Genomic DNA, 20,445 nt, shown 5'->3' with positions numbered 1-20,445 from the left:
TTTTAGCCAGTTTTGACCCAGTCTCTAGCAATCTACAGCCTGTTGTGAGTTCCTTGACTGCTTTGTCCAGAAGCCCGCAGCCTGCGTGGGTTCCTCTCCTCAAGTCACCAACAGCCTGCCACCTATGTGGGTCCTTCAGCTGCAAAACCCCTCACTGGTCTGCTTCCTTGGACACTGACCCGTGGATTGAATCCTCTGCTTCTGAGATGTTGGTGGGGTGTGGTCTTTATGTTTTCTGGTGCTCTGCATTAGTCGTCCGCTTCCCCAGAGTTCACGGTGGTGAGGAAATCTAACAAATCTAAATTTAAAAAATGTAACTAAGAGGAGAATCTCACATGTCTAGAGGGATGGAAAGGGAATTATTACAAATTGAAGCCTGATATTTGAATATTCAGGTGCCAAATTTGCAAAAGCATATTTCTCAAGCTATATGTAATTTTTTCCAAAGGAATACAAGTTTGAATTTTTGCATGTCATCTTGCCATCCCTAAAAATATATATATATCTGATTTCCAAGTAAGTGCAATACATGTCCTCATCACTGCTAATGTTAATTTAACAAATTTCCATTGATATATTAATAGATTTAATTTGGGCCTTGTTCCTTCAATATTTTGTAATAAAGATAAGGTCAGATTCTGCTGGAAAACATCTCCTGTAACTTGTTCCAAAAAATTTGTAATTCTCCCCAAAAAGATCTCACATTAGGACAAAGCTAAGTTGAATGCAAGAAAGTTGCGACATCTTCACCACACCTAAAACATTGATCTGATAATTCTGATTTTATTCTAATCAATTTCATTGGTGTAAGAAGTCACTGTAGAAGAAAAACTAGTTGTGAATTCCTTCCTCACTGCTGCAGTGTGGAACTCTGGTCAATAGTTCCAGACTGCTGAGTTGAAGTGAATTAATACAACTCCCCTGCATCATGTGATCTCTTTTGCCAAATCAGCTTCCTGAGGAGCTTTTCAAATCCAACAGCCTGAGTCACCTGACTCCAGGTGCAGCTTTCAGATAAAATCCTTGCTGACATCTGCTACATGACTGATGTAAAAACAATTATACTGAATTAATTTATGGATCTCCCCATATTTGCCAATCAATTAAATTATTCAGATCCATTTCCCACCTTTGTCTCAACTTATGAACTCCTCATTTAAAAGTTCCTACTTGTAATAAAGAGGATATCATCAAATAATTTATTTTTAACAATTCCTCTTATAAGGAATTTCTATTTGAGTACAACATGGTTGGTCCTAACTTATCCTTCAAATATGCTCTTAGTTGGAAAGAGCAAAAAAGATTGTGATGAGTTATACGATATTTATTTCTCAGTTGCTCAAATGACATTAATTGTCCCCTTTCATAACAATCTTCAACATTTATAATCCCCTTACGAAACCCGCTATCCAGAAATTGATGATCCTTTAAAAAAGATATGAGGATTTTGAATCAAAGCCATTCTGGGTGATGTACATCCACTTACACCAATTTCATCATTTATTTTATTCCATATATTAATCAAATGTTTCAACAATTGTGTATCTTTATCACCAACCATTAATTTCGATTCCCACTTGTATATAAATTCTTCTGCTTTTCCCTCTCCTATTTTATTTGATTCTATTTTAACCCTTTCAAAAAAAGAAGCAAGAAATCTCATTTGAGCTGCTCCATAACAATTTTTAAAATGAATAAGCTGCAGTCCTCTCAATGCAGAATTTGCATTGGGTTACTTGTAACATGGGATTCAATTGGAAATGGGTTCACGTGACATAAACCCACAATGCAGAATGCTTTCTAAGAAGGGAATACAAGAGGAGGGTTGTCTAGGTCTCCAGCAGGATATAGATCACAAGATATAGGAGCAGAAGTAGGCCCATCGAGTCTGTTCCACCATTCTTCCACTCACCCCCACTCCCCAGCTTTCTCCCCATAACCCTTGATTCCTTGACTAATCAAATACCTGTCAATCTCTGCCTTAAATACACCCAATGATCTCACATGGGTTTCACGACCACTGACAAAATCAATTTTTCCACATTTGTTTTAAATTGACACCCTTTTATCCTGAAATTATGCTCTCCTGTCCTAGAATCCCCTACCATGGGAAACATCTTTGCCATATGTAATCTGCCCAAGCCTTCCAGCATTTGAAATGCCTCTGAGGACCCTCTTATCCTTCTGTACTCCAACTAGTACAGTCGAAGAGTCGACAATTGTTCCTCATATACTCACCCTTTCATTCCTGATATCATTCCAGTAAATCATCTCTGACCTTCTCCAACTCCAGCACATCTTTTCTCAAATACGGTACCCAAAACTCTAATTCTGATTGAATGGAAAGCGAATTCTCCAACGACACAAACACAACAGTTAAATGATATTATGTCTTGTTAATATTTACAAAAATTATAGAAGAGTCAATTAATAACTTTCAACAGATGCTGGGACCCATTTATGGACCATTGTCATAACCTAAAGCATTAGGGTTGTTCTGAAGCTTGGTGCTGTGTTACGAGTCCAGAGGATCCCAAAACCCAGCAGCAATAGATATTCACCAAGACAAATGGTGACTTAAACAAAAGTTGATTTTAATTATCTTTCAAGATGAAAATGGAATAACACTTTAACTTATCACTATTTTATTACTTTAACTGACTTTACCCAACTTTCCCCCCATCTAATTCTAAGTGCACGTGTGTGTAAGTTCAGAAAAGTTCTTTGGTTCACAGTCCAATCTCACTTCTCATTAATCCAAGTTCACTGGTTGCAGGCCATTCTTCTACTGTGCACAGAATTTATCAAATATAATGTTCACAGGTTTGGTGCTCGAAAGGTAAATAATTACTGTTCTGGAAGGTTCTTGTTGGTTTTCAGAGAGAGGTGTGTTGTTCAGGGAAGTATTAGGGTGTTTGTGACTCAACGTATCAGCATCTGAAGTCTGTTATCTCTTCGGAAAAGCTCTGATCGCTTTAGCGTGGAGCAGAGCTGAACCAGGACTTTGCAGGTATTTAAGGGAGTGTGTGGGCAGGGTTTGTTCTGGACCAACAATCTCACCAAATGACTCTGCTTGAAATCAAGATTCAAATCATTTTGAGGAATACAACAGGAATTGTTCAACAAGAGCCTGGTGTTCCCTGAGGAGTTTTCTTTCAATAGTGGAAATGATTTATTTAAAAACCCCATTAATCTTCCTGATGCAGATCTTTGTATTTAACTTTCAGGTTGCTATCTGTTGTTAACTTGGAGGCCTTTAATCAGGTGACTGGGTGGAATCTTTGCTTTAACCAAGCAGTTCGCTTGCAATTTTCCAGCTGTAGGATGCAGTGCAGTTGCTTGCAAGTTTAGCAAGTGGGATTATGATGTGAAACAGCAAATCACAGCGTCATTTTTGTGTTTGAAAATGCCAATGTGAAAATTTTAACTTTGGTCTCCTTGGTTTGCTTAAGTTAACAGAGGAGACGTTGGGTCAAGCTGAGAAGACAGAGGTTGGATGCCCATTTGGAGAATCAACTGGGGAAAGAAGAAAGCACAAAATGAGGGTCTGAAAAAATAATGAAGCAGACTGAAGTGCTGTTGAACCAAACCCAGGTAAAGAATTTAATTTTGTACAGCATACTTAAGAGACCAAATGATTTGGGTTTTTAATCATGGGTCCTCTACCGGCACCACCTACGGCTCCTAGAACGCTTCCACCAGCGTTGTCTCCGCTCCATCCTCAACATCCATTGGAGCGCTTACATCCCTAACGTCGAAGTACTCGAGATGGCAGAGGTCGACAGCATCGAGTCCATGCTGCTGAAGATCCAGCTGCGCTGGATGGGTCACGTCTCCAGAATGGAGGACCATCGCCTTCCCAAGATCATGTTATATGGCGAGCTCTCCACTGGCCACCGTGACAGAGGTGCACCAAAGAAAAGGAACAAGGACTGCCTAAAGAAATCTCTTGGTGCCTGCCACATTGACCACCGCCAGTGGGCTGATAACGCCTCAAACCGTGCATCTTGGCGCCTCACAGTTTGGCGGGCAGCAACCTCCTTTGAAGAAGACCGCAGAGCCCACCTCACTGACAAAAGGCAAAGGAGGAAAAACCCAACACCCAACCCCAACCAACCAATTTTCCCTTGCAACCGCTGCAATCGTGTCTGCCTGTCCTGCATCGGACTTGTCAGCCACAAACGAGCCTGCAGCTGACGTGGACTTTTTACCCCCTCCATAAATCTTCGTCCGCGAAGCCAAGCCAAAGAAGAAGAAATGAACAAAATCTGATTAGAATAGAAGTTTATGGAATGTTTGGAAGTTGCCACAAAAAAATGGAGATATAAATTAAATGTTGTAATTAAGATAAATGAATAATACAATGAGCCTGGTGTCTCAGTATCTGCCTCCCTTGACTGAACATCACCGTTAAACCTTCTCCCCAATATGAACCTGATGTCAAAGTATCTGACACAGTTAATCGTACATCAATATTAAACCTTCGCACGAATTTGAATCCTGTCTCAAAGTTTCTGCCTCAGTCTATCGTACATCAACGAAAAACTTTCTCCCCCCCCCACCCGTGATCCTGGTGTAATAGAATCTGCCTCAGTCTACCGTCCATCACCGTTAAACCTTCTCCCCACTGTGAACCTGGTGTCATGGTAGATATCTCAATATACAGTATATCACCGTTAAACCTTCTCCCCAATGTGAACCTGGTGTCACAGTATCTGCCTCAGTCTACCGGACATCACCGTTACACCTTCTCACTACTATGAACTTGGTGTCACAGCATTGGACTCAGTCTAACATACATCACTGATAAACCTCCTCCCCACTGTGCACCCTGTGACACGGTATCTGATGCAGTTCATGGGTATATCACTGTTAAACCTTCTCACAAATGTGAATCCTACTATAAAATAATACTCCCCTTCTAAGTCTCTCTGTATTCTAATCCCCACCTATTTTAAAATTCCAAAAAAAAGAGAAAAATCAATCCCAAAACAAGCTACTCAAAAGTAGTAGCCCCCTAAAAATCTGGGTGTGGTGAAGTGCACAAGTGGCAGGTGACTAAAGGACTCAGTGTCACCCACCCCCAGTCAGACTTTCACAAAGTCCTGAAACAAAAACATTCAACCCAGTGATTCCAGTCCCACTGATTGTTCCAGATCTTCAATATCGAGAAGACTGCGTCAATTCAACTTTTTTCCCATTCTTTCCATATTTTCCAATCTTCCCATTTCCATTCCCATTGACCCTTCCCTTCGGTGACAATGGTGACGATCGCCCATTTCCTCGTCCATCTGGCAATGAATTAGCAAATAATAAAGCATCGTGGTCATTCTCAAAAAACTGAGATTGAAAATTCCCATAAAAATCTTTCAATACTGCCGCATGACGAAAAGCAAATTTATATCCCTTTCGCCACAGTACTTCTTAGGCTGAATTAAATTCTCGGTCTCTTCTGATAATTTCTTGACTCAGATCTGCATTAAAAAAACCCTATTATTTTGAACCATCAGTGGAGCCTGATTTTGCCGTGTTTTCTGCACCACCAATCGGAGGATCATCTCTCTGTCTTGATATTTAAAACAGCGAATCAAAACTGCTCGTGGTAATTGGCCTGGAAACGGTTTCTTCCTTAACGCTCTGTTCGCTCGATCTAATTCCAGTTCATCTGGAACGAATTACCTGCCCTACACTTCTGGGATCCATTTCTTCAAAACCTTCACCAGATCCGAACCTTGCATATCTTCCGGAAGACCTACTATCTTAACATTATTTCTACGACTTTGGTTTTCTAATGAGCCAAACTTCTTCAATAATTCCTTCTTCTGAATCCCCCAATCTACAAAAGGATCTTACACTATTTCCATTTTTTCTCTATTACACTCCATTTGACTCTTGCATTCAAGAAAGCCTCCTCAATCTTTTTAAAATGATCTTGCACAGTATCCACTGATCGTGTCCATCTCGTAACATCACTCTTAACTACATTAATATTTTGCTTCATAAAAGTTATTTCTTCACACACAGTGTTCATTTTAGATTTCATTTCTGAAAATCCTTGAGTCATCTGATGAGTCATCTGCATTGATATATTTGACATATCTTCCATGAGCTGAGCAATCCCTTCCAGAATAGGAAACACAGAATCCAGTCCAGGATCCATCACCTCCATTTGAGGCTGACGGCTCTCTTCTTCCTCCAAAGCAGTAAGTCCTCTTCCAGTATGGTTGCGGGTCTGGTCACCCGACAACAGCGTGCCGACCTCATCAGCTCACTGTCGCTCAGGCTCCCCCACAGCCCACATCGTCTCCAAAGGTTCGTGGACCCTCAACACACTTTGCATGCCCAGTAGGGCACCGACTGCGCAGGTGCATCTTCTGATGCTACATTGCACTCCCCCGGACCACCAGGCAATGCTGCAGGATCACGGGCCTGTCCTCGCTCAGCTGGCCCACACTCACGCCTGTGTTCATGAGCGCACGAGTCGAAACTGCCAAAATCATCGCTGAGCTGGTGCCATCTTACGATTGCAGAAGCCGGGCAGGAGTCCTCTGAGACTTGGGGACTCCAGTCGATGACTCCGTTGCTTCAACTTGAACTCGGCCTCAATTCTTCAACACATTTGTAAGGTAATTTCTTCTGAAACTGAGTTTTCGATTTTTTCACATTTGCAGCCATTTCAATCCTCCACTATTTCAGTTTTTTTTATCAGTATTTTAAATCACTTTTACAACTTTTAAAATCGAGCATTTAATAGTCTAACTGGGGAAGGGTGGAACCACCCATCTACCCTCTGTGCCATCTTGTCACAGTATCTGACACAGTTTATAGTAAATCACTGTTAAACCTTCACATTACTGTGAATGCTGTCTCTCAGTTTCTGCCTCAGTCTACAATTCATCAATGTTAAACCTTCTCCCCCTGTTAACCTAGTGTTAAAGTATCAGCCTAAGTTTACCACACATCACCATTAAACTTTATCCCCATTGTGAGACTGGTTTTACTGTATCTGCCAAAGTTTACCGTACATCACCAGTAAACCTTCTCCTCAATGTGAGCCTGGTGTTACTCTATCTGCCACAGTTTAGTGTACATCACCATTAACCTCCTCCCCACTGTGAACCAGGTTTCACAGAATCTGCCACATTTATTGTACATCATTTTTAAACCTTCTCACTACTGTAAACCTGGAGTCACAGAATCTGCCTTATTCTTCCATACATCTCTGTTAAACTTTCTCAGTACTGTGAACACGGTGTCACAGTATCTGCCAAAGTCGACTGTACATCACCATTAAAATTCTCCCCACATTGACCCATTTTTCACTGTTTTTGCCACCATTTATTGTACATCACAGTATATTCCACAGTTTATTGTACATCAGTGATATACCTTCTCCTCATTGTGAATGTAGTGTCACCATATCTGCATCAGTCTTCTGTACATCACCATAAACTTCTCCCCAATGTGAACCTGGTGTCACTTGATATGCCACAGTTAAGATTACATCACTGTAAAACCTTCTTCCAACTGTGTACCTGGTATCACAGTATCTACCACAGCTTATCGTGCATTACTGTTAAACCTTCTCGCTACTGTGAACTCGGTGTCACAGTATCTGCCAATGTCTACCGTATATCACCGTTAAATATTCTCCAAACTGTGAACCTTTTGTCACAGTGTCTGCTCAGTTTATCGTACATTACTGTTAAACCCGCTGGATAAGCTCCAGAGAGCGAAAGAGGAGTTCTCACATCTGCAGGAACTGGGGATCATTCATCGCTCCGACAGTCCTTGGGCTCGCCACTCCACCTGGTCCCAAAAGCCTCCAGTGGCTAGTGCCGCTGCAGAGATTTTCGACGGCTTAATGACACGACAGTACCTGACCGTTACCCCATCCCTCACTTTCAGGACTTTACGGCCAATCTGCATGGCATGAGAGTATTCTCCAAGGTCGATCTGGTGCAAATCCTGTTGCACCCCGAGGATATCCCCAAAGCAGCTATCATCAACCCCTTCGTCTTGTTCGAATTTTTATGCATGCCTTTCAGGCTCAAGAACACCACCCAGACCTTCCAGCACCTCATGGATACGGTGCACAGTGATTTGAATTTCGCGTTCATTTATCTGGATGACATTCTTGTCACCAGCAGAGACTGGGCACAACACAAGTCTCAACTGCACACCCTCTACTCCCGACTGGCCGAATTCGGCCTAATGGTCAGGCCGGCCAAATACCAGTTTTGTGCAGAAGAAAATTTGGATGGGATGAAACTAATCCAGAATCCATCGCACAAGATTGGAGAAATTGGATTGAGCATCTTCAAATACTTGGAAGTTTTGAAGTTAACAGACTTTGGAGTGGCCACATTTGCTCAGTTACACCATTTTTCTGATGTAAGTGAAGATGGTTTTGATCCTGTCAGTTACTGAGTCCTGTGAAATAACCAAGTGCGAGGACATGGTGGATTTATAATGGGAAAAGCCAGAGTGGCTCCATTAAAGTCAGTCACCAGACCTTGAATGGAATTGACTACTGCTACTATGGCGAGCAAAATGGACGCTATGTTAAGAAGAGAATTACAGATGGAGTTAGCAGATCCTGTGTTTTGGACTGATAGAACATCAGTGCTTAAATACATTAATAATGAAATCATGAGGTTTCATCTCTTTGTGACTAACAGAGAGAATGAAAACCTGGACAACAACAAATGGCAGATTTACCACAGGACAGAGTTTCACCTGATGAATTCCCATTTACATCCGTGGAAGTTGATTATTTTGGTCCTTTGCAAGTAAAGTGAGGACGAAGTGTTGAAAAATGATATGAAGTTATTTTCACATGTTTGACTATGAGAGCAATTCATATTGAAGTAGCGTCATTGCTTGATACAGACTCTTTTATTAATGTTCTTTGGCGTTTTATTCCTAGACGTGGTCAAGTAAAAGAATTATGTTCTGATAATGGATCTAACTTTAAAGGAGCTTATCGAGAATTATGAAAAGTTATTCAAAATTGGAATCAACATCAAATTCATGATACATTACTTCAGAAAGAAGTTAATTGGATATTTAATCCACCCATAGTTATGGGTGTGGTACGGGTAAGGGTTAGTTGGTTGTGGAGAACGTTTACAAAGGTCTGTTCTGGGCAGTACTGGGCAGCAATGCTTAATGTTGTAATGGATGCGGAAGCTCTGGGAAGGGGTAAGGGAGGGACTGGCCAGGAAGTCTGCTGATGCTGGGGCCGAGGGCAATGCACAAACATGCTGGGGAAACTCATGGATAGTTTTGTGAGGAGCAGGTCCTGCTTCACGAGTCAAATTGAGTATTTCGAGGAGGTGTCAAAGGAAATAGATGAAGGTCAAGGTCTGTATGCACTGCATGTGGATTTTAGTAAGGTGCTTGACAAGGTCCTCACGGTAGCCTCATTCAGAACGTCGGGAGGCATGGGATCCATGGAGCCTTGGCTGTATGGATTCAGAATTGGCTTGTCTGCAGAAAACAGAGGGTAGTAGTCGATGGAACAATGTCTAGTGGCTCTCCAAAGGGATCTGCTCTGGGACCCCTGCTCTTTGTGATTTTTATGAATGATGATGGGAGTGGAAGGGTAGGTACGTCAGGGGCTGACACAGAGGTAGAGATGTTGTAGACAGTGTAGAAGGTTGTCATAGGTCATCTAGTTTGGAGAGAAGTGACTCCAGGATGGAGTTCAATCCTGTAAATCCAGATATACTTAAACAAGCAACTGGTACAGGTTAATTTCCAGAGTCATTTTCAAGGGCACGAATAACAGTTATTCCAAAGAAGATTGGAGACCCATTAAAAGTAGCTTCATATAGACCAATTTCTTTATTGAATGCGGATTACAAGAACGTGAGGGCAGAGAACTTGGTTAGTGACAGGATTATGAACAGTGTGCAGGACAGAGAAATATTTAGATCCTGCTACATAAATCGCTCAATGTTGCTGTGAAAATTGAGAGGGAGTTTAAGATGGTGTATTGTGTGCTGGCCTTCAGGAGTCAGGGGATTGAGTTCAAGAACTGAGAGCTTTGCTGAGAGTGAGTCATTCAGGCGCCGAGAGCCTTTGCAAAAACAAAACAAGGAGACTGTTTTGCTAAATAATTTCAAAAGCAGGTGTAAATGGATTATTGTTTTTAAAGCAACAGATAAATGGACTCAGAAGTTTTCTGTTCTAAGAAGGTCATGTGCTTTTGCAAGCAGAGAAGAGTCACCAAATAGGCTTTTTTCTAAAAGATAAAGATGCAAACTGGCATCTTGTTGAAACCCGATTTTGAAGACGGGTTGTGAGTTCTCAGTTCAGCCTGTTGAAAAACCTTGTTCTACATACAAGAGGAAATGGCTGGCTAGAAATGGTGTTTCAACTGAAACAAAAGGAACTCAATGGTGTCCTGCAGAAGAGGTTATTATTTGGAAAACCCTGATAGTGAAAGTTTCTTTGGCAAGTCACCAAAGTGACTGATCAGAGGGAATCAGTTTTGTGTGTCCAATGAACAAGAAATCCCTCTCTGAAACCAACAAGGGCCTTCCTGGAGGGTAAACATTTACTTTTAAGCACCAGATCTTGGTGAAAAGTCATAAATGTTGAATTCTGTGCATAGCATAAGAATTGATAGACACCAGTGAATTTGTAGGAGTGTCAAAGTGTCAAGCACTTTATACACTTTAAATACACCTGCATTTAGAATTAGGAGTTACATTAATAGTGATAAGTTTAAGGTTGATTGTTTTTTTGTTTAAAAAAAATAAAAATTTCATTTGTTTAAGTATCCATTTGTCTTGGTGATTTTCTATTGCTGCGAGGTTTTGGGGTCCTCTGGGCCTGTAACAGTCCCAAGATGAGGTCTTCTACTCCAGGACACCCAAAATGTCTTGTTTCTTCAATAAATGCAGATTCCCCCTTACTGTCATTGAAAAAGCCTGCACCTATATCTCCAATTCTCTTTCTGCCCTTACCCCACCTCCTCTTCGGCACTACAAGGACAGAATCTCACAGGTTTCTCACTTACTACCCAACAGCTGCCACATCTGACACATTATCTTTTAACACTTCCAACTTCAGCACCATCCTCTAACCTGCAACATCTAACCTGCTCCACTCATATCCTCTTTTCACAGGTGCACGTCTTTCTGTGACTCCCTCGACGGCACTACCCTCTCCACCCACCACCACCTGATGCACTCCCCATTGGAACTACAGAAATTGCCAAACTTGTCCCTACATCTCCTCTCACCTCCATCCAAGGCCACAATCAGACCTTCCAGTTGAGGCAGAGTTTCACATGAACCCCATCCATCCTAATTTCCTACATTTGGATGACTCAGTTGACCTCGATATCTGCAAGATCAAATACAGACTGGGTGAACACTCTGCTAAACACCTGGGCTCTGTGGATCTGTGAACACAAATGTTTCTAATTTAAGTCGCCACTCACCTCTGTCTGATTTCACTGTTTCCATCTCTTGATCTATTGCCCATTTCAATATATTTACTCCTTGAAGGCAGAAGACTTGACAGTGGTGTTTTCTCCATATAGTTTACCTTTGAACAACTGGCAAAATTAAGTGGCAGTTGTTGCAGAATGAATGAGGTTATTGTTCAAAATCTGCCTGTGATCGAACGTATTCTTGGACTGAATAGACATCTGGGCCAAATGGCTATTTAAAGACAATCTGTACATGATTGTACATCCTAAAGTACAATGACTACTTCTATCCACTAAAGATTGTTAAAGAGCAAGAATAGTCAATACAATCACATAAAATTCTTATCCACACAGCACACGTATTACTACACCAAACAATCACTCCTCCTTATTGGTCAGGAAGGGCCTACACTTCCCAAGGAGGCTGAGGAGGTCAAGGCCAACGCCTCTCATCCTGAGATTTTACAGGAGCGCAGTTGAGTCTCCTGTCTGGCTACACCTTTGGATGGTCTAGTAGCTGTAAAGCATCAGTCAGGAATGATGCAAAGAGTTGTGAGGATCACTGGGGTGTCCCTTCCTTCTGTAGATGACATTTACTGGGAGTGTTGTTCAAATAGGGCTCAAGGAACAGTAAAAAGACCATTTCCGTGCAGTGTACAGCATCTTTAACCACGTCCATCATCAAAATCAGGACTGCCAGGCTGGGGAATAGCTTCTTCCCACAGGCTGTGAGATGGATGAAAAGTATCCTGTAAGTGCGATAATCACCCCAAATATTTATGTATTTAGCGGCTACTTCGATAGAGCTACTAAAGCAACACACACACACACACACACACCACACACACACCAGGCTAGTCAACACAAGACTGCTTTATTCAGACTTTACAGGCTTCTTTAATTTACTGCATGTCCCGGGCTCCATGGGTCAAGGTGGAACATCATTATGAGTTTGCTGCCAATCCACAGGACCACAGGTTTAAATTAAGCCCTGAGAGTGTCCCACGCCTTTCAGCAGGAGAATCCATAGATCAATGTGCCATTCCTCAGCACACAGCACCACGCGTGGTCAGTCAATTAAATGAATGAGTTCCCAGCTGTCTGTCTTATGAATTCACGCACCTGCCAAAGAACCTTGCCCACTCGGCCCACAAGACAACTGCTACATCCCCCCCCCCCCCAGAACCGTCACCAGAAACTAACCCGCTGTCTTGCTGACCATGGATCCGTTATTTTGCTGAAGGCAAAAACGAGTGGCTGGTGGTCTGTGAACACAGTGAAATGCCGACTCTCCAAAACAAATCAGAAGTGCCGTGTGCCTTGATACAATGCACGATATTTCATCTCCAATGGCCATCAATGTCGGCTAAAGAATGTGAGATGTTGGCAATGGCCCTCGATGTACTGTTTTGGAGGTATTGAAATTCGGAGAGATAATACCGGGAAATTCATTGAGCAGGACAGCGTAGGCATCTTTGTGCAGGGTCTGGACCCCGAGATGGGAAACTCTCCCTTTGCTGCAGACTAGTGGGTATGTTTGAAAAGTGGTAGCATGAACCAATTTCCTCCAATTCACGTCTACTAGCAAGTCATGGGACTTTAAAAAATTTGCACCCATAATGGGTTGTGCAATGGAAGCCAATACGCAATTCCAATGGAATGTCACACCTCCTATCCCAAACATGACCCGTCATGTGCCAAAGCAGGGAATTATCATCCCATTTGCTGTTTGAAGAGCCAGGTATTGTTATTGATGTGGTTTATATTTCAAAATAGGTTGGGTGGGAGCAAACGGACCTCAGCACTTGTGTCTACAAGAAACGTGTCGTCTTGAAGATAAAATAGGCCCGTTCTTGTACCAGCTGCCGAGGCCAATAATAGAAGCTGGTTTTTCGTTTCCTGCCTTTCTTCTGTAATAGGTACGTGGCAGGACACATTTATGGGCATTTTTCCCACAATGGCGATGGTAAAAACACCATTTTTGCCGCCCGTCAGCGTCTTCATCCTTCTTTGACTGAACTGCTCTTCGAGGGAGGCAGTGTGGGTAAAACTAAAATATAAGAAGGGTGAGGTTATTATTATAAGGGTATATTATAGGCCGCCAAATGGGAAGAGGGAACTAGAAGAGCAAATGTGCAAGGAAGTAGCTGAGATGCCCAATAGGAATAGGCTTGGGGAAAAAGAGACCCCCATTCAAAGTTGTCTCATATCGACCAATTTATTTTTTAAATGTAGATTATAAGATAGTAGCTAATAGACTTGCAAAGTATTTGACACGTTTAATACGTTGATCTAGCAGGTTTCATTAAGAATATATTTTCTTCTGAAAATATTGCTTGACTGTTGACGTTGTTTGAATCAATCAGTGATAGTGGTATTAGATGCGGAAAAAGCCTTTGATCAAGTTGAAAGGTACTTTTTATTTAAAATATTTGAAAGGTTTAAGTTTGGACCTTTTTTACCTTTTTTGGGTTAAAGCCTTGTATAAAAATCCTTTGGCGAGTATGGTGACGAATGGACAAATTTCAGATATGTTTAATTTAACACGCTCCACAAGGCAATGTTGTCCTTTGTCGACATTGGTGATAGAACCGGTAGCCCAGGCTAAAAGATAAAATGATAAAATTAGTGGGATTAAAATAAATGAAGAGGAATGTAAGATTCATTTGTTTGCAGATGATGTACCAATATATTTAACAAATCCTCAGCAATCATTATGACATCTGCAAACCTGTTTGGTACAATATGGAAAAATGTCTGCTTATAAGGTTAATTGGGATAAGAGGTACATATTATCAATTACAGAGGAAGATTATACTGCTGGTAAACAGATTACACAGCTTAGATGGACTAAGAAAATTAAATATTTATGGCTATTGTTTGATGCGTCTTATCAATATTTGTGTACGTTGAACTATGTTTTACTAAAGACAAAAATTAAAGCTGATTTAATTAAATGAAAAGGTCTTCCTCTGACATAAATGACACATGTGAATTGTGTTAAAATGAATATTTTTCCTTGTATTCATATCTTTTTCAATCAATTCTATGTTCACTTCCAAACATATTTTTTTAAAGAGTTATGCAGCAATCAGAATATTTTTATAGAAAAGTATATTGACTAGAGTATTATTGCAAACATTGACAGGAAAATATGCTTTCGAGACTACAATGGTCTCATTTTCAGAATTATTTATTAAACTATTAGTTAATTATCAGTTAAAATTTATTAATATGATGTTAGATGTTAATCAATCTCCTCGCTGGGCTAAAGAGGCATTTGCACAGATTTCTCATTCTATTATACATCAATGTATATTTTGATGGACTCCTCATCCTTTGCATTATTATAATGTGCCAGTATTATGACACTTAAGTGATATTTGGAATAAAAGAAATCAGGAAATAGGAACTGGAGATAAGGTTTCATTATAAATTCCATTATATCAGGATAAATTCATATCCTTCTTGATGAATAATCTCAATATTTAAAGATTTGCCATTTGAAAGGTATTCAAGTGTTTGCAGATTGTTTTGAAGATGGGATATTTCTTTCTTTTGATAGGCTTGAGGAAAATTTGAGGTACCATTAAATTCTTTCTTTGCATATTTTAAAGTATGTGCTGCTCCAGTAGTGAAGAATTTTTGGCAGGAATTGAAGATGCCTAAGTTAACTAAATTTAAAAATGTAATTGTAAATGGGGCAGAAAGGGATTTATTTCAGAAATGTATTCTTTGTTGCAAGAGAAAATGGCTAAACTGGATTTAGATAAATCAAAGATTTAACCTTAAAATTATCTGAGGAAGGATGGACTACTATGTGTGAAGAGAGTGTGACTAAATTTGGTGGACTATAATTTTCAACATCAGCTGTATTAAAAGCCGGAAAAGTTAAATAGATATGGATTTAGTCATTCAGATTTGTGTATTCATTGTGGGACTCAAATTGGTACTTTTTTTTTCAATTCTGTCTGGTTGTGTGATAAAGTAAGTCTTTTTGGAGAAAAAAATTAAAGAGTTTAAGGCGGATTTATGAGAGACTACTTTAATGTTAGATCCACTGCTTTTTTTAAATAGTGTATATTACAACTTTAACAATGGGTTTAAGAATGGATAAATCTCAAATTGAATTTATTCGGTTCACATTAGTATTGGCTAGTGAATGTATTGTTATTACGTGGATAAATTATGTGGATTTAAATATGAATCGTTGGCATAAAGAAAGCTTGTATTTGTTTGGAAAAGATAACATAATTTTCATAATAATTTTTTTTATGTGAAGACATGGTCTAAAATTTACAGTCTTTTGCCTCTCTTCCTTCTTAAAGAGTGGAGTAACATTTACAATTTCCCAGTGCAGACTTGGCAGACAAGGATAGATGGACTTTAAACATGAACATGGTGAGTAATTAGTGAAGCTATTCATTCAGATATACTCCTCACAACAAGGTAATTCCAAAACACACAAGTTATAGGGTTCCACATGAGAGGCGAGGCCAATAGCCGCAGTGATCAAGACAAAGCAGAATCATACACACCATTACTACCAAGATTTACATTAGTAACATATCAGAGTCAATGCGATACTTTAAGATGAGTTACAGCACAGTAACAGACCCTTTAGGCCCACAAGCCTGTGCCTCCCAATTCACCTTCAACCACCCCCCCATACTTTTTGAACAGTGGGAAAAATCCAGAGCCCCCCCCCCACCCAACGATGGAAGTGCTCAAAAGGCTGTTAGCCTGAAATACTTAGCCGTAATTCATGTAGTGCCCAGAGGCTCTGTGAGAACTCAAACCAATGCTGACTCGAACTGAACCCCTCAATCTGTTGTAATAGTGCCCAGAACACCAAAAAATGGAATCCAATGATCCATGAAAGCCCAAACAATTGTCTCTGCAGAGATGCCGATGATAGGAATTCCATCCTGCCACCTGGTTGTCCTGTCCTCAAACGTGATCAGATAAGTACATTGCCGAGATGACGGAAGTGGACCTTCCAAGCCACAAGGTGCACATGCTGGACATGGGAATCCAAAACAACAAATTCCCCCAGCTTGAATTTCATGTGCCTGGAGACTTTCGGGCGTTGATCCAGCAAGTGAGTCCTTGCCCATAATCCAACATTCTGTTTAACATGAAGCCAGGTAAGATGTTCCTTAACCAGTTTGATTGATGCTCTTCTACCAGGAAGAGATAGATTGTGAAGAGAAATCTCCTGCCTCATAGCCGCCCACACAAATGGCATAGTCCTTTCTGTTGGGGAAAAAAAATCACAGACCAACTCTTCACCCAATTCATCCAGGGTCACATCTTGAAGAAGGAGACTAGAGTTGATCTGGTTTCACAGGATGAACCATGGCAGTGAAATCAATGGCAGTAGTTGAATGTAATGTCACACCTGGATAGGGCACCAGCCACAGCATTCGCCTTTACTCAGATGTGTTGTGTGTCCAATGAAAATTGTAGGATGAAGTCCAAGTGCTGAATCTCTCTGGGCAAGTGGAGATGTGTGCTTCTACTTGCAGTATGCAAAAGAGGCTGGTGGTCTGTACAAATGGTCAAAGGATGACCTTCCAATAAAAAGTTGAAATATTGATTTGGAGATTGGGATTCATGAGGGAATTACAAATAAACTTATTTCCAAATTGTATCTTCTACTTCAAGAGGTATCTCCAAATCCAGACTTGAATAAATAAAAAGATGGAAATTGGATTTGACAACTGAAATTGACCCATTTTGCTGGTCTGACATTTGTTGGGACAGTAATTAATGTTTTCAATAGATAAGTTAATTATAAACTTATTCATCGATTATACTTAATGCCACATCAATTAATTTATTCCAAATTTTTCAAATTTATGTTTTAGATGTGGCACAGAAATTGGTACGTTTATAGATTCTCTCTGGTTATGTCTCAAGGTGACATCATTTTGGAAAGATGTGAGCAATTTTTTGGAACAAATTATAATCATGTTTCCCATCAACACCTGAGCTTTTACTTTTGGGAAATGTAAATGATTTAGAAGCCTAATTCAAGTTCTCAAAATACCAATTAAGTATTTTTTAAAGTCACATTTGCAGTGGCCAGGAGTTGAAAAGCAAATCCATGGAAATCTGAATCCCATCTTAAAATTGATTGTGGGGAAATGCAAAATTGTATTCCCTTAGCAAAATTGATGTTTTATATTAGAAATGGTTATGATACATACATCAAAATATGCAAACCATATTTAGATATGTGTTTTGATATCTAATGTTTTCACTTCCCCACCCCACCACCACTTTTCTTTAATCTTAATGGTTGAACCTTATCATGTTGGTTTAATTCTACTATATCAAATTTCCGGCCTTTCCTTTTGGGAGGGAATAGTTATCACAGGAGCTTTGCACCTAGATCTGTATTTTTTTCTTTTATACTTTTTCTCTCTTCTCACTTTTATGTACAGTACAACCATTTATTTTTTATTCTATTTTGATCATTGAACGTATCATTTGGATATGATTCTATTATTATATTGAACTGTATACAAAACTATAAATATATATTTTTTAAAACAGAAACGTTTCACTGCGAGATAGATAGCTAAGAGTTCTTGCCCACATGTACTATACTTTGCCTGAGCCGGTGACCGCTTGGCTGGAAAAAAAGCATCTCCCAAAGATAATGTCTTTTTGAAGCAGACATCATATCCTTTGAGTTGTTCAGCAAGAGGTCATAGAGATGCTGCGACATTCACCAGGGAACAGTAATAAAAATTCCTCATACCTAAAACCATCACAACTGGCCAAATGTAATGGGGGAGGAAATTCTCAATTTCATGCACTTTCCATTCATCCGGCAAAATACCATGTGGCATAACTCGAGCTCCCAAAAATACAAGATCAGAAACACCAGAAACACTTTCCTGGGATTGATCACGATGCCACATTCCTCAAGCCTCGGAAACAATGAGATAAGGTGGCTCTTGTGCTCCTCTTCATCCACACTTACAACCAGAATCTCCTCGATCAACACAAGCACCAAAAAAACCCAAGGCCAGTGAGTTCATGGTCCATGAACCACTGGAATGTCTGAGCTGCATTCCATAGACCGAATGGTATTCTCAGAAATTCAAACATGCCGAACGGAACCATCACTGCTGTCTTCGTGACATCCGAAGACTCAAATGGAATCTAATAGTAAGCACTTTCTAGATCTATTTTGGCAAATGCACATTTGCCAAGGAGGTTTGCTGAGAAGTCTTCTAAATTTGGAATATTGTTTCAGTCAGGCACGGTGGAATTGTTCAGGGGACGATCATCTCTGCAAGGCCGCCAATCCCTAGTATTTTTCAGAACCATATGCAACCGTGAAGCCCAGCAGCTGTCAGATCTGTGGGCTACGCCCAACTCTTGCCAATCCAATCTTGCAATTTTAAGATAATCTGGGGGTTTTACGAGCCTGCGTCTCAGACCCTGCCTTTATATGGTGGCTTATTGCATGTCCGTACACTATTACAATGGGATCACGAATCACTTGAGCAAGGCTCGGAAAGGGCAGGAGTCAGGTTGAAGGCTTGTCAGGCAGCAGATGGCATTGGAAGGACAACAAATGCAGCTCACTTGCATTCGAGAGCTGCAGTCCACACAACGTTTTTTCAAATACATCACTGAAAGATGTGACAAGAAATCCACTCCCAAAATGGAATTTGCCACATTTACAACTGAAAACACACCCAAAATGATTGCAAGACTGATATGAAATGTGAGTGACCTCTGGCCATGTATGATTAAGAGAATTATTTGTAGCTGAAAGAACACATGACATATTAGAAAGTCCATGTTCTTCAGGGGTTGGTGGGACCGGCACTGATCCAAAGTGACAGACAGGTTTGGAATTTTACAGAGATATGCCAAACTAATAACCTACTCTAACAACTGCCGAGTATTTTTCCATTTTCCCAGTTGCCTTCAATAATCTCTCTCAAATGAGAACAAGCTTCCAAGACAAAGGAACAGACCAGGCCACCAAGCCCATTGAGTCTGCTCCGTAAACACTAAGCTACTCGACACTCCTTCCAATTTCTAGACTTTTCCATATATCCCTTCATGCTCTCACTACGAGATACTTGTCTATTTCTTGTTTAAATACTCCCAGTGAACTGTCTTCCACTGCTGTAACAGGCAGTGAGTTCCACAGATCCATGACCCTCTGGTTAAAGAAGTTACTCCCAATCTCTATTTTATATGGATAACCTCTCATTTTCTTATCCTCGATTCACCTACCAAGGGAAACATCTTACCCGCATCCACCCTATCTAAACCTTTCAAAATACAAAATGCCTCCTTGAGATTTCTTCTTTAATTTCCTGTACTCCAATGAATACAACCCAAGAGCTGTCACACACTCCTCGTACGTTATCCTTTGCATTCTGGGAATCATCCTAGTCATTCTCCTCTGCACCCTCTCCAACAACATCACATCCTTTCTCAGATAGGGGGCCCAAAACTGCACCTGGTACTCGAAATGAGCTCTCACCAGTGCCCCATAGAGCCTCATTAACACCTCTTTACTCTTGTACACCATACCTCTTGAAATGAATGCCAACATAGCATTCACTTTCTTCATGACCAATTTCACCTGGTCATTAACTTTTAGTTTTCCTTGCACAAGGACAGCCAGGTCCCTTTGCACATCCAAGATCTGAATTTTCATCCCATCCAAATAGTATGCTTCCTGTTTATTTCCACTGCCAAAATGTACAACTGTACATTTCTCGGTGTTAAATCTCATCTGCCATCATTTTGCCCAGTTTCCTAATCTGTTTATACCCTTCTGCATCTTTACGGTTTCTACACTTCCCACTCTGTCCCCTATCTTGGTGACCTCCGCAAATTTGGCCACAAAACCATTTAAACCACAATCTAAATCATTAATTTCTTTTTCCTTGGAATATATCTATCCTGCATTCCTTTTATTACGGCCACATGCCATTCCAGAATCGATCATTACTGAA

At 40.5% G+C, this 20,445-nt stretch overlaps 1 protein-coding gene and 1 long non-coding RNA gene across 10 annotated transcripts in view; one reads left to right on the top strand and one right to left on the bottom strand.

Annotated features, from left to right (window-relative positions):
* The window catches only part of LOC138745751 (uncharacterized), a 47,824-nt gene extending 31,977 nt beyond the window's left edge, over nucleotides 1-15,847 (top strand). Inside the window, exons 2-3 of the long non-coding RNA XR_011346481.1 lie at nucleotides 3,453-3,594; nucleotides 15,775-15,847. This is a non-coding gene — a long non-coding RNA (uncharacterized lncRNA). The remainder of the gene's footprint in view (nucleotides 1-3,452; nucleotides 3,595-15,774) is intronic.
* Nucleotides 12,620-20,445, bottom strand: part of LOC138745749 (glycogen synthase kinase-3 alpha-like) — a 76,198-nt gene continuing 68,372 nt past the window's right edge. For 6 of the 9 annotated variants that reach the window (XM_069903016.1, XM_069903021.1, XM_069903017.1 and 3 more), the window contains 2 exons: nucleotides 13,909-14,050; nucleotides 12,620-13,496 (listed from right to left, as the gene is read on the bottom strand). In XM_069903016.1, coding sequence (XP_069759117.1) covers nucleotides 13,214-13,496; nucleotides 13,909-14,050 — 425 coding nt within the window. In that variant the 3' untranslated portion in view covers nucleotides 12,620-13,213. Of the gene's footprint in view, nucleotides 13,497-13,841; nucleotides 14,051-20,445 lie in introns of those variants that run through there. The other 3 variants (XR_011346480.1, XR_011346479.1, XM_069903023.1) reach the window with 1 other exon arrangement.

Source organism: Narcine bancroftii, chromosome 11, assembly GCF_036971445.1.
Source record: "Narcine bancroftii isolate sNarBan1 chromosome 11, sNarBan1.hap1, whole genome shotgun sequence".
NCBI classification, from domain to species: Eukaryota; Metazoa; Chordata; class Chondrichthyes; order Torpediniformes; family Narcinidae; genus Narcine; species Narcine bancroftii.
This window is presented reverse-complemented; position numbering and strand designations above follow the sequence as displayed.